We start from the raw sequence: 12580 nt of genomic DNA, 5'->3' as shown, positions 1-12580 counted from the left end.
TAACACGTTTAACGTTGTCTATTTATTTAAACATTTTTTCCATATAACATATATTACACTGAATACATGTACATATTTACCAAAAATAAAATTAAACCGCAAAAGCATCACTGACGAACAATTTGGGTGCCGGCTACGCTGCTGTGATACTGCTCGCTTACGTTTACTTCCTTGTTTTGCGTCACATGACACAAAGTCAAAGGTGAAAGGTCGTGGCTAGACATTAACTTCCGGTTAAGTTACGTGTGCTTAGAGTCAGCTGTGAGCGTCGCGCTTCTGAGATTTATAATTACGGGGAAAAGTCATGGTTCTCCTTGAGAATGACTCGGTAAGTTATTAGGGTATGTTCCATTTATTAATTGAATCATGAGATTAGTTTGGGTTGGGTGTTTTTCGTGGCGTGTTTTGCGTTGTTAATTTCAATGAACTCTTAACAAATTACAGCATGCTTTATTTATCTAACGCCTGGTGCTTCTGCGAAGTGAAAATCAGTATCTCTTAAAATGTTTCCGATTTCTAATTTAATTTGACATTTCAGCCACGGGTAAACCATAGTCTGGTGAAAAGAGTTGGCTAGCCAGATTGGGTACCATTCTCTGGGCAGATTACAAAAACCTGGGAGATTTGAATTATTTAATTAAAAATAAGAAAAACAAATAACACCGGTATTAACCCCGAATGAAGACGACGGGGGAGTACTAAAACAGTTAAAGAGTATGTGTACTATGAACGGTTTTAACCATCTGTTACCACACGTACACATGAGCCGGGAAGATATCAAATAGACTGATGAAAACCCAGTGGTAACCACTGTGTATACCTTAAATACGCATTGATATAACTGCTGTGCATCGCGATAACTGTGGCAGAAGCATTAATTCGAAATTCCGTATCGATAAGCCTGTAGTGTTGCCTCCCCCTCCTGGATGAAACTTACGGAATAACCGGGTTGTCATAAGAACATAAGAAATTTACAAACGAGAGGAGGCCATTCGGCCCATCAAGCTCGCTTGGGGAGAACTTGACCAATAGCTCAGAGTTATGTAAATGTTATCTAGCGCCCGTTATTAAAACTGATTTAGTCAATCATCCTGCAGAGCTTGTATGAATGCATTTCTGTCACTTTGTATCCATTTTTCACTCGTGTAATACTGTAAAGATGACATGCCAAGGGGCCTATTTTGGAAGGGCGTGATGTGAACCGATTTTTCTTTTTCTAGTTCCTGACCGAACTGACGCGGCTCTTTCAGAAATGCCGGACCAGTGGGAGCGTTTACATCACATTAAAGAAGTGTAAGTCCTGCGTCTCCTGTGGTCTGGTCTTTCATATGCAATGCCACTGTTTGAGTGATGAGGAATGAGGGTGTACATTACTGTATAGAAACCCATACCCGATTTCTCCACATCCACACAGATGACGGCAGGACAAAACCAGTCCCCAGGAAAGGAAACCCAGACACTTTTGAACCATCTGATAACAAGTGTCTCCTCCGGGCAACAGATGGCAAGAGGAAAATCAGCACAGTGGTGAGTCTTCCACTGTGCATGAGGCTTTAAAACCATTAAAAATGTACATATTTGCTTTAAAATGCCCCTTTATATATAGTGTCTAATAAACTTTGACAATTCATTACATAAGTCAGTAGGGACTTTTAAATTGGAAGGTTGCAGTTGAAGGCAAAACCATCAAATGTGTTTTTTGTTTACTTTTTTTCAGGTCAGCAGTAAAGAAGTTATAAAGTTCCAGATGGTGAGTGTTTTGACCATAAGTGTCAAGCCTCGTATTTTATCTGTGAAACTGACACTTTTTATGTCTTAGGCTGTGTAAACATTCATTGTATGACATTGCACATATTTAAACTGCATATAGAAACTTTTTGCAGGCCTGTTGGGCTTTGATAAGCCCGTAGATTTCCTTGTATTCGATGTGAATATTAGTTATCACCCGCGGTGCATTGTGGTCTATGTACTTAGCCAAAGAACATTTCCATACTTTGTGGATAGTGTACATCAAGTACACTTGGCTTATTTGAGGAACCAAGTGGGATAAATCAGACAGAGCTGGTGGTTCTCTGCTGCGACTCTGGGCAGTAAAGTAGTTTGACGACACTACTGTCAGTTGCACTCGATGGCTGAGACAAGTCAACCAGATGTGGAAAACCCTCGGCATTATTTGTCAAAGGTTTCGAATCAATGGATTGAGAAACCAAAATCAGGCAGTTTTTTCCCCCCCACATTTTGTATGGTGTCAGTGAGTCTAAGTGTCAATATTATTTTGTAGTACTAATGAAAGCATAAGGAGTCTCCAAAATGTATGTGTTCCATCTCCCTCCTCCCTTTTTCACTGCAGTTAGGTGGACATGTATGATTGGCTGTGGTGCTGAAAGCAGGTCCATTGGGGTTTAATTTTACTCTTGTATGGGGCAGTGAGCAGGTAGCATAGTGGTTATACACTGGGTCTCCTGATCTGAAGGTTGTTGGCTCATGTCCAGAGAGTTTTACTGTTATACCCTTTAATGAGGTATGTAACCTGAATCTGGGCTGTTAAATGGCTAATCGATGGTGGTTGAAAGGCGCCAGATTAGTTCCTGACATGATGCCTTATACCGTTTAAATAAAATCAAGACTGTAGGTCTGTGCCATAATAAATGCCTTGTATAGACCACAGTGATGTGTGTGATAACTGGGGTTACTTAAAGCATCCATATTGTATTAGTTTTGAGAACTAGACATGCAGGGTTGGGTCAGTCACTTGTGGAGGTCTCTACAATGACGTTGAGCTGCATGAACTGCCCCCGTTGTGTAGGCCTACTCTAACCTACTGAGGGCGCACATGGACGGTCTGAAGAAGAAGGACAAAAAGAGCAAAAGCAAGAAGACCAAAGCCACCCAGTGACCAGCGGAAGGTGCCGGAAAACCCCACCCACACAAACCGAGTCCCCCCCCCCCCACCCTTTACATCAGCCCAACCTTAATTACAGCTGCCAGCTCCCGCCTGGAAAATGAGTCCAACCCGCGCAGAACAGCAGCGTGACAGAATGGCGACTTTGGGTTCTGGGGAAGCCCGTGGGGCCTGACAGCAGGCTGGGGGTGCTGCCCAGTCCCAGCGCTTTATGTCGAAGGCCTGCAGCTTGGCCGTTAAGGTAAAGGGGAACTTGACCTGCAGAAAGTACAGCCTGGTGTAGGTAGAAGGGGGGGAGAAGGGGGGGGTCCCTCCCAAAAATCAGAGCAATATCGGTGGGTTTAAACTGCTTTCAAACTTGTATTTCATGAAAAGCATTTCTGTTTTTGATCGTTGCATCAGTCACCTGTCATCGCAAGCCTCATTTTCTTTTGGTACTATCCTCTGATTGGTTCTTGGCACGTGTTCGTACAAGATGAAATGTTCTCAGGATGTGTTCAGAATGGCCCATGTCAAAATGGCCAGAACGTGAAAGAATTTGAGTTCTTGTTGGCAATTGTCAGTATTTTCTGCGTGTGACAATACCGGATGTTTAAATTTTTTAGATCATTGCGTTAAGTCTTCATGTAAATTGAAGAAAGAAAAAACACTGAATTTTGGGAAAAATAAAGCTTCCAGTCAATGAAATACTGGATTAATTTCCCCACGGTCCTTTGTTTTGGTTGTTTTTTTTTTTGCTTTTTTTGGCACCCCTGATCAAATAAATTCATGAAGGAGCTGGTGTCGTTTTTGGGGTCCTTGTTTGAACTTTATGCACTAAAAAATTTGCTGCATGGTCTTAGAAGGGATTAAGATGTATCATAAATTTGTGAAGTGGGAACAATGAAGACTAAAGGGAATAAAGTTAGGTTTTCTTTAGTGTGTTAATTTTATTCTTTCTGGTCTTTTACCTGTTTTTGAAGCTTTATTTGTTGTATTCTACTACAAAGACACAGCCATGTATTGCCTGAGAGACAATTTTTTAAATATTTAATTGTATTTGGTTAAGTATAAATATTTCAGGTTAGGTAAAGCTAAATAAAATCACCTGCTTAAAGACACATCGCAGAAAATGGATAAAAAAACCGAATACAGTATATACATAGGAAGCGTAGTCATGGTGGATTGGCCACGGGGTCGCTGAGGCTCGTTAAAGCGCTGTGGTTGTCTTCTGCGGTCTCTCTCGCTTGGAGGCTCCCCCGGAGGTGCTGTAGTCCTCCTCCTCCTCCTCCTGGTACCCTCTCTTCATGATCCCAGTGACGTACAGGAAGAGACTCTGGTGCGGGTGGGACATTAAATTGATGCTTACAGCCTTCCCAGTAGGTCAGACCGGGGCATTTCTAACAGTTTCCCCCAGAGCAGCTAGAGTTATTTCATTTTAACTCTTGACCGTTAAATTTACATTCAAATTTCTTTTAAATGGAAAGCAATCTGAAACAAATGAGATCTTGATTAGGATCAAGGGTGGAATTAGGAGTTGCTGGTTTTGGACGCAGGCTGTTCGTATTTCCTAGATGTTCGGTTATTTCCCCGCATTGCTCTGGGAACCCCATCTCTCCATGCTTTTGGTTTGTGGTATGAAAACAGGAGAACCTTTTTAAAATTTCACCACACTCAATTTGCCTTTTCACCTCTTTGTAATTCAGCGTCGCACGGCCCACCCCTTTCATAATGGAAGCCACGATGTCATAAACTACCCAGAATTCCTTGCATGTATAATCGTATTCAGATACAGATTTCCTTGTTCGCTAAAATCAAAGCAGTGAAATATGTTCATTAGTGCTCATTTTCCATATCCTTCCTTTTTCACTGTAGAGAGATTTGGCCTGTTGATACAAATTGCCTCGTTAATATGTTTTTCAGCAGGGCAGTTTCCTTTAGCTTATTAATGAATTAGCACAAGCCTAAAAATGTGCTGCATCCTTTAATGTATTAAAATAAGTGTTTTCATTAATTCTTTTGATCTTTGTGCAGTCAGGATGGCGGAGCGGTCTAAGGCGCTGCGTTCAGGTCGCAGTCTCCCCTGGAGGCGTGGGTTCGAATCCCACTTCTGGCAGCAATATATTTTATGGTTAAGTTTACCTGGACTCAAATAACATTTTGAGGGATAGCCAGCATGGATTTAGGAGAGGTAGATCCTGTTTAACAAATCTGTTGGAGTTTTTTGAGGAAGCTACTCAGGAAGTTGATGATAAGAAGGCCTATGATGTCATCTACTTAGATTTCCAAAAGGCTGTTGATGTTGTCCCCCACAAGAGGCTCTTACTTAAACTCAAAGCGACAGGTATTTTAGGAACTGCGGAAGCAGCGAGTAGTTATAAGAGGCACAATGTTACAGTGGGCCTGCGTTCATAGTGGGGTACCGCAGGGTTCAATTTTAGGACCACTTTTGTTCCTAATTTACATAAATGATATAGACATCAATATATACAGTAAACTGGTGAGATTTGCAGATGACACCAAGGTGGGTGGTGTAGCAGATACTGAACTAGCGGCTCAGCAGCTACAGCGGGATCTTGATTTAATTAGTGACTGGGCCGATACCTGGCAGATGAAATTTAACATAGACAAATGTAAGGTACTCCATGTAGGGAGCAGAAATATAAAGTACAGGTATTTTATGGGACCTACTGAAATAAAGGTAGCTGATTATGAGAAAGACCTTGGTGTGTATGTTGATGCTTCCATGTCTCATTCTCGCCAGTGCGGGGAAGCAATAAAAAAGGCCAATAGGATGTTGGGGTACATCTCCAGGTGTGTGGAGTTTAAGTCAAGGGAGGTAATGCTAAGATTATACAATTCCTTGGTGAGACCTCACCTAGAATATTGTGTGCAGGTTTGGTCACCATATCTTAAAAAGGACATTGCAGCCTTAGAAAAGGTGCAGCGTACGGCCACAAGAATGATTCCTGGTCTTAGAGGAATGTCATATGAGGAAAGGTTAGTTGAGCTAAATCTGTTCAGCCTCAAGCAAAGGAGACTGAGGGGGGCCATGATCCAGGTCTATAAGATTCTAACAGGTTTGGATGCTGTTCAACCGGATAGTTACTTCAGCATTAGTCCAAATACAAGAACTCGTGGCCATAGGTGGAAATTAGCGGGAGAACATTTCAAACTGGATTTAAGGAAGCACTTCTTTACACAGCGTGTAGTCAGAGTATGGAATAGTCTTCCTGATAACATAGTGCAAGCTGAATCCTTGGGTTCCTTTAAATCAGAGCTAGATAAGATTTTAACAACTCTGAGCTATTAGTTAAGTTCTCCCCAAGCGAGCTCGATGGGCTGAATGGCCTCCTCTCGTTTGTATAGTTCTTATGTTCTTATGTTCTAAAGGATATGTTACATGTATATTTGTTGTCGTCATTGAATTGCACCTTGGTTTGTTTTTATCTCTGAAAAGGTTACTACAAAGACAACAAAAGAATAGCTATAAGAAATGATCAGTACCTGCCATGCATGCTCCAGCTCTGGGGTCCACTTCTCCTTCAGGATTGGCTGGACGGCACAGATAAACTCCGCCCCCACATACTGAAAGAGCCCAGACGACCAGCTTGGGTGAGGGCAACCCTCAATGTCGATTTCATAAGCTATGGTAATGTGGTGTGGTCTTATGTTAAAAGAGGGTTTTTATTGTACTGTGGAGCTTTGCTGTGAAAGGGGCCCATCCCACAGTTTCTGCATGATTAAATGAAGCCTCCTCGTCCGCAGTAGGAGTCCTACCCCGTAGTACTTCGGAGGAGCATTGTAGCGGTGGTGGGTTCTCCCCAGTTCCAGGGCAAGCTGCTCCAGGCGATCCAGCTGGTTCAGTCTGGCCACACACTTCTCAATGAAAGACATCACCCTGTAGCGGAAGGTGGAGTTACAGAACTGGGCAGGGGAACAACGGCAGGTTTCTGTGCAGGATGCCCGTGTGTGTGGTTCCGGTATAGACGGTGGTCCGGACTTAGAGAGCGGTAGGGCTCTGTGTGTGTGGTGGTTTGAGGAGCTCCATTAAGAGCGGCTGTAGGGTTGGATAGTGAGGGACCCCACAATAAAGTATTTCATATCTCGTATTTATTCAAGTTTAAAATAGAAAGAGAGATGGCCGGCTTCACAAGAAGCCCTGCATGAAATTTGAAGTCTTAATGTGCTCTGTAAATCACTATAATTTTTCTGACCCCAGAGTCAACACCCACACCATGATCTAATTGTCTTTCACCGATCGATACGTTTAGCTCACTAAAATCTCTCCATTTTGCCATCTGTTTTGAGAAGCTGCCTCTTGTCCTATTGTGGAACATAATGATCCACCTTTTAGAGTGACTGGTGCCTTGGGAAGTCCATTCAACCACATCCTATGATGTTAGGCGATAAAACGGAGAAATCTCTCCACAACAAAGCCAGCATTATTTTGGTTAGTGCCCCACTAAAGCAAATGGGGCAAAAAATTGAGTTTGGTGGATTTACACTTTAAAGTAAGTCCACAGATGTAATAAATCTGTTGAGGCTACATGTTCCTAAGTAGTTATTCCACAAAACAATTTTGCTCCTGGTCAGTACTCAATTATTAAAATAATTTCCAACATGTTTCAATGTGTTTATCCCATAATGTTTCCTTGCAAAACAAAAACAATCCACAACAAAACAATCTGTTGGCTTCAGGTTGGAAATGTTTGCGTGTGTGACAAAATAAAAGGCACTGATGTGCTGGAACTGGACTGTGGAGATCTGTGGACTGCGAAAGGTAGATTTCCCAGCACTACATCCACCTGATCCTACCCTGTATGACTTAATCCTACTCCCTGCAGTGGAGCGGACAATAATCTGAATAAGGAGGGAGGTGAGGGAGTTAGGAGGAAGAGGGGGTCAGGTGGAGATGAGGGTACCTACCGGAGCCCATGAGCTCGCAGCTCCTTGCTAGTCCTCAGCCGTTCCAGGTCCTCCACGTCTCGGAACAGGAAGAAGACGTCTTTGCATTCAGGATGCGTCTCAAACAACCTGTTGCCACGACAACAGCCACTTGTGAGCCATTAAAAGCGAGGGTCTCCAGCACTGATTAAACACCCTTATATCTCATATGTCTTGCTCATTTATCTGGCTTGTTTTGAGAACCTGTCCCCTGGAGTTACGTTAAGCGTTTCAAAGCTTTGGAACTTGTTCTGTGATTAGATGAAAATGTGAAATAAGAGGGAGACCATTTCTCACTTATAAGTATATCCGTTTCACGATGTTTAGGTGTATTTCAGTTCAGGAGAAAGCATTTATCAGGGCCTACTCAACTCATGTCCGCATTTCAAAGAAAGTTTTTGGGACATTGTGACAGTGGGGATGGTATGGTTGGCCTCACACATCTGGGACCTGGGTTCGAGTCTCTGCCATGGCTCTATGTATGTGGAGTTTGCATGTTCTCTTCATGTCGTCGTGAGGTTTCTTCTGGGTACTCCGATTTCCCTCACAGTCCAAAAACATCCTGAGGTAAATCAAACTGTGCATGTCTGCGTGACTGGTCTGTGAGTGTGCCCTGTGATGGGTTGGTGCCCCATCCTGGGTTGTTCCCCACCTTGTACCCATAGCCACCGGACCCCCCGCAACCCTGAATAGGACAAGCGGTTTCAGAAAATGGATGGATGGATGGATGGATTGTGACAGTGTGTCCCCATGGCTATAGGATCACTGTGACTTTGTGACGATAAACACAGTTCGGACATACAGCTGAATATGTGTGTGTGCTTCATTGTATTTGTTTGGATCAGATTTGATGGCAGATTCCCTCCCCAGGGCAGTGGATAGCGGCTGTGGGATAGCAGGAGCATTTCGCTAATGTGATCCTCTAAAACGTCTGTTTGCTCCTTTGCAAATCGCTGCAGCTGTTTAGAGGATAAAGCTGACACTAACAGGAGCTCTGGTGGTCCACTTTACGCACATCTGCTTGGGGGGGGGGGGGGGGGTGTTATGCAGCCAGTGGCTGTGCATCATCTGTAAGCCTGTCTGTCAGTCCACATCCCCGCTCGCTTACGATGCCCCAGGTTGACTTTGAATGGTCAAGTTTAAGTGTTTAATAAGGACATGTTGAACCATTCAGCTGCCCCGTGGGATGCTGGGAAGGGCAATCCTGAAGCCTGCAGCCTCCCATCAATGAGTGACACCGCAGTGTCATGTGCCACCATAAGCAGCCAGGTAACAACACGTTATATAATAATACTACATTATGTAATAACTCAAGAAAATGTAACTAATTTTCATTTCATTATGTAATAGCAGCTGCATTTTGTAATAATCTGTCACATTTTGTAATAGAGAGCTTGAACACAACATGTAATACATTTCCCAGCATTATGCAATAAATTATTACATATTATGATGGTTATTACAAAATGCAGGAGATGCACTTTTTAATGATGAAAATGCAATACTGTGCATTATGTAATAATTAAAAAGGGACATCTTCATTGATACTATGTTAAGTTACTGCATAATGTTTTTTTACACAATACATGGTTTGCAAGCCCTTTTGAAACCGATCTCTGCAGTTTCGGAATTTATTGGTTGGGGGGGCGGGGGTTGATATACAAATTCAAAACAAAGCCGCTGCTTGAACAAGGTCATTTGAGGGATCTCTGTGAGCCCTACTGCTCACATTTTGAAACTCCAAAGCACACTGCTTTGGGTGTCTCTAAGAAGGAGTAATTCTATGTGTGGGCGAGAACGGATTTTGTAAGACATGAATCTGCTGGGATGCAGATGGAGCCTGGGGGCTGAAATGGGGCATTTCTTGGTGCCCTTAGGACACTGCAGGCTGGCTGAGGGGGCTGACCCTCCAGTGCACCTTTCCTCACACCCGCCAGCACTCCCCGTTTCCCCATTTCTACTCCCAATTACCCAGGTCTTCTGATAAACCTCCAATTTTCCACATACACGCCCCCCCCTTTGGCAAATTTTACCCCCCTCCCACCTACTGAGCATCATTCCCATATTTTTCCCAACCTAATGTTGCCTTTTGGCTCTGATAACTGCACCTCCCAGTCCCTCTTGTCTCTCTCTTACGGAAAAGCAGACTTTGCGTTTTGGTGAATAACACGGTGCTGAATCAGAGGCAACCAGAGCCGTATGGCTGAGCCTCTGTCCCATCTTGGGGGCTGCCTGTACACTCCCTTTTAAACTGTTACCCCCCCCCCCCCAGAAGTGGGCTCACACAGTCACACCCATTGGTGGGGAGGGGGCAATATAATCCTGGCTAATAATCCTGGCTAATTTCTCATCACAGGTGCCAAGACCCTCCCCCTGCCCAGAGAAAATGGCCCCCGCTCAGCGTTCCCACACTGTCAGCCTCCTCCCAGGTTTTGCTGCATTTTTGGTTATGAATTTCTATTTCTCATGGTGCTGTGCCAGTTTGCACGAGGCCGTTTTCACTGCTGCTGTCTATAAATAGTAGTTGTGAGTCGACACCGATCCCCATCTCATAGCCGGTTCAATTAATGTGCCACGCCTCCCTTTGCTTAATTACCCTCGTATTCGGCCACGGGTTTGAGGCCTCTGTGTTTTGTCTACTGCTTGAAAGTAGAAGTGCTATGCGGTTAATTGTCAAAATGTCATATTGTTTCAGGTTAGTTCCGTCTAGGGAAATTACAGTTAAAAAGTTTAACTGGGGGGCTGTCTGCCGGGAAAGAAAGGCAAAGATTTAATCAGATTGGTAAGCAGAGACTCCCACCGTGCATTCGGCAAAATTGCCTCAGACCCCCAAACCCAGCCCCTGTAGGGGGTCAAGTGGTGTTGCTGGAGAGGTGAGGGACTTGGGGGGACCGATTTTGGGGGGGGGGGGGGGGGGGGGGGGGTTATCAAAATTCTTCAGGTAGCTGTTTTTAACTGTCAAAGAATTCTTCCTCATCTATCTGAGGCTCCACCTCTTTATCTTTGTTCTTTTTACTGTAGGTCCATCTTTAATACCTGCAGATTTGCTGAGGCTAATCATGACCCAAATATATTCTTCAAACATCAGCTTTGAGTATAACAACCATTCTCAAACTGGAGGCAGACAATATGAGAAAATGAATTACGAAAATGTATTATAGTAGATTATTTCACCTTAACCGTGCGTTTAATTTATTTTAAATAAGGTTGAAATAATTAGAATATATTACAGGCAGTTATCTGTAATACGCACACACTTTTACACACATCGTTCAGCCATCACGGCCGTTTGAGTCGGAAAGAAAGACAAGAAACGTTAAAATGGTAAGAGGTGTACGAGAGAGGGAAAGTGACCCAATACCTGGCAGTGTAACTTGACTGAATTGGGTGCGATATACTGCCAAAGCGCTTGGGCATCCTGTTTGATTTCTTATGGCAACAAAGGATAGTGATGCGTTTGCGGAGCCCAGTCGGCGTCCTTTCAATAACAGAAGAGAACTTCTAGTTTTATGTGTTTGAGCATAATGCAGAAACTTACTGTCCCACTTTTGTGTGATAGGCTACCTGTTAAGTAGTTAAGAACCTTCAAATAATCCGAAGGGGTTTTATTGCCAATTTTATGATACCGGTCCTTGGTAGGTTAAGGACAATTTACTGGGGCACGTTTTGAAGCGGACTTTTAAAATTATAACAGTATAATCAGATCCAGGTTATAATATTAATAAAGATGTCGAAAAACGCTGACTACGTCAACAGTGTCAGAAAAATTATATTAGTGGAATTAATTGTGTGAAACTGACTACGATCTGCTGTTTTCTTACATGGACATTAATGCGTTTTATCACACGTAATCAGTTTTTCTTGACAATGTTTAGGCATTTAAAATAGACGAATCCTGTCCCCCAAATTACCATCTCTAAAAAGGCGTTAGCGTTTTTTATATATGAACACGGGTCCAACAGACTGAAATGCAAATTAGACCGCTTGACCTTCAATAACATTTGTTGTAGTTTAAAATGGATTTTAAATATTATTTCATTTTGGCAAGTAATCAGGCTGTTATTAGGCCTATTCTGATTATAAAGCAGAAATAGTTATCAAGCGGTTTATGATAAATTCAATTAATCTGAAATGGCAGAAAAATTATACATTTATTGTGTATTAAGTTTTATAAAACAGTAAAATAACGTAAATGTATCATAAAAAAGAGCTTACATGGCACATTGAAAAATCTGATAAAGCGCATCGATGAGAAGTACCTGACGAACATGATAATCCCGACTTTGGCGATGTCTTCCTGGATAACTTTCCAGGACTCCTGGATCATGTCGATCTGTTCCGGACTCAGACGCTCGGCTGCGGGCTCTGCGTGCCTCATTCCCCTCCCCGACTTCGGCGTTAGACCCAGTCCCGATATCGCGCAGCCCATGATCTGCGATTTGCTCCCACGAACGACGCACCTCTAATGAAAGCAACGGTACAGATGTTCTTCGGAGGCAACCAGCTTAGCCGTTTGACATGTGTGCGTCGGGGGAAGGAGGGTCCGAACTGAAAACCGTAACCTTCGCTTTATTAGGGGCTCCTACCCTGTATTATCTGGGAGGGGGGATATAACGAATAGGTACGTTTGTCTTTGCATATAACATATGTTCGATGCATATAGGCTACGTAACATAAATTTAATTTGTATTAGACTATATGATGCATAATATATGCATGCATAAAATCTTATTAAATGTTCTTTATTACAAT

At 43.0% G+C, this 12580-nt stretch overlaps 2 protein-coding genes and 1 non-coding gene across 3 annotated transcripts; 2 read left to right on the top strand and 1 right to left on the bottom strand.

Moving 5' to 3' along the window:
• The first annotated feature begins 183 nt into the window (after positions 1-183).
• Positions 184-3610, top strand: srp14 (signal recognition particle 14). The gene is made up of 5 exons (XM_023802328.2): positions 184-328; positions 1221-1293; positions 1415-1527; positions 1718-1750; positions 2807-3610. The coding sequence occupies exons 1-5, from the start codon at positions 305-307 to the stop codon at positions 2894-2896; spliced, it is 333 nt and encodes a 110-aa protein (XP_023658096.1). The 5' UTR covers positions 184-304; the 3' UTR covers positions 2897-3610.
• Positions 3611-3806: 196 nt separating this feature from the next.
• On the bottom strand, positions 3807-12503 carry xgb (x globin). The gene is made up of 5 exons (XM_023802326.2): positions 12088-12503; positions 7811-7918; positions 6662-6782; positions 6389-6469; positions 3807-4217 (listed from the first exon to the last, which is right to left on the bottom strand). Exons 1-5 carry the CDS (start codon positions 12255-12257, stop codon positions 4092-4094), a joined length of 606 nt encoding a protein of 201 aa, XP_023658094.1. The 5' UTR covers positions 12258-12503; the 3' UTR covers positions 3807-4091.
• trnal-cag (transfer RNA leucine (anticodon CAG)) lies at positions 4915-4997 on the top strand. Its single transcript has one exon. It is a non-coding gene; the product is annotated as a tRNA-Leu (tRNA).
• Positions 12504-12580: the final 77 nt, after the last annotated feature.

The sequence above is a fragment of the Paramormyrops kingsleyae genome, chromosome 14 (assembly GCF_048594095.1).
Source record: "Paramormyrops kingsleyae isolate MSU_618 chromosome 14, PKINGS_0.4, whole genome shotgun sequence".
NCBI classification, from domain to species: Eukaryota; Metazoa; Chordata; class Actinopteri; order Osteoglossiformes; family Mormyridae; genus Paramormyrops; species Paramormyrops kingsleyae.
The sequence above is the reverse complement of the archived record's forward strand: the minus strand, read 5'-3'. Positions and strand labels throughout refer to the sequence as shown.

What these genes read in the sequence shown, in the direction of transcription:
- srp14 (XM_023802328.2), top strand. Translation starts at nt 305, where the DNA reads ATGGTTCTCCTTGAGAATGACTCG. An exon ending in TTACATCACATTAAAGAAGT is followed by an intron (nt 1,294 to 1,414) that starts GTAAGTCCTGCG and finishes ACATCCACACAG; the next exon opens with ATGACGGCAGGACAAAACCA. An exon ending in AAGTTATAAAGTTCCAGATG is followed by an intron (nt 1,751 to 2,806) that starts GTGAGTGTTTTG and finishes CCCGTTGTGTAG; the next exon opens with GCCTACTCTAACCTACTGAG.
- xgb (XM_023802326.2), bottom strand. Translation starts at nt 12,257, where the DNA reads ATGGGCTGCGCGATATCGGGACTGGGTCTAACGCCGAAGTCGGGGAGG. An exon ending in GGGATTATCATGTTCGTCAG is followed by an intron (nt 7,919 to 12,087) that starts GTACTTCTCATC and finishes TCGTGGCAACAG; the next exon opens with GTTGTTTGAGACGCATCCTG. An exon ending in CTGCGAGCTCATGGGCTCCG is followed by an intron (nt 6,783 to 7,810) that starts GTAGGTACCCTC and finishes CTTCCGCTACAG; the next exon opens with GGTGATGTCTTTCATTGAGA.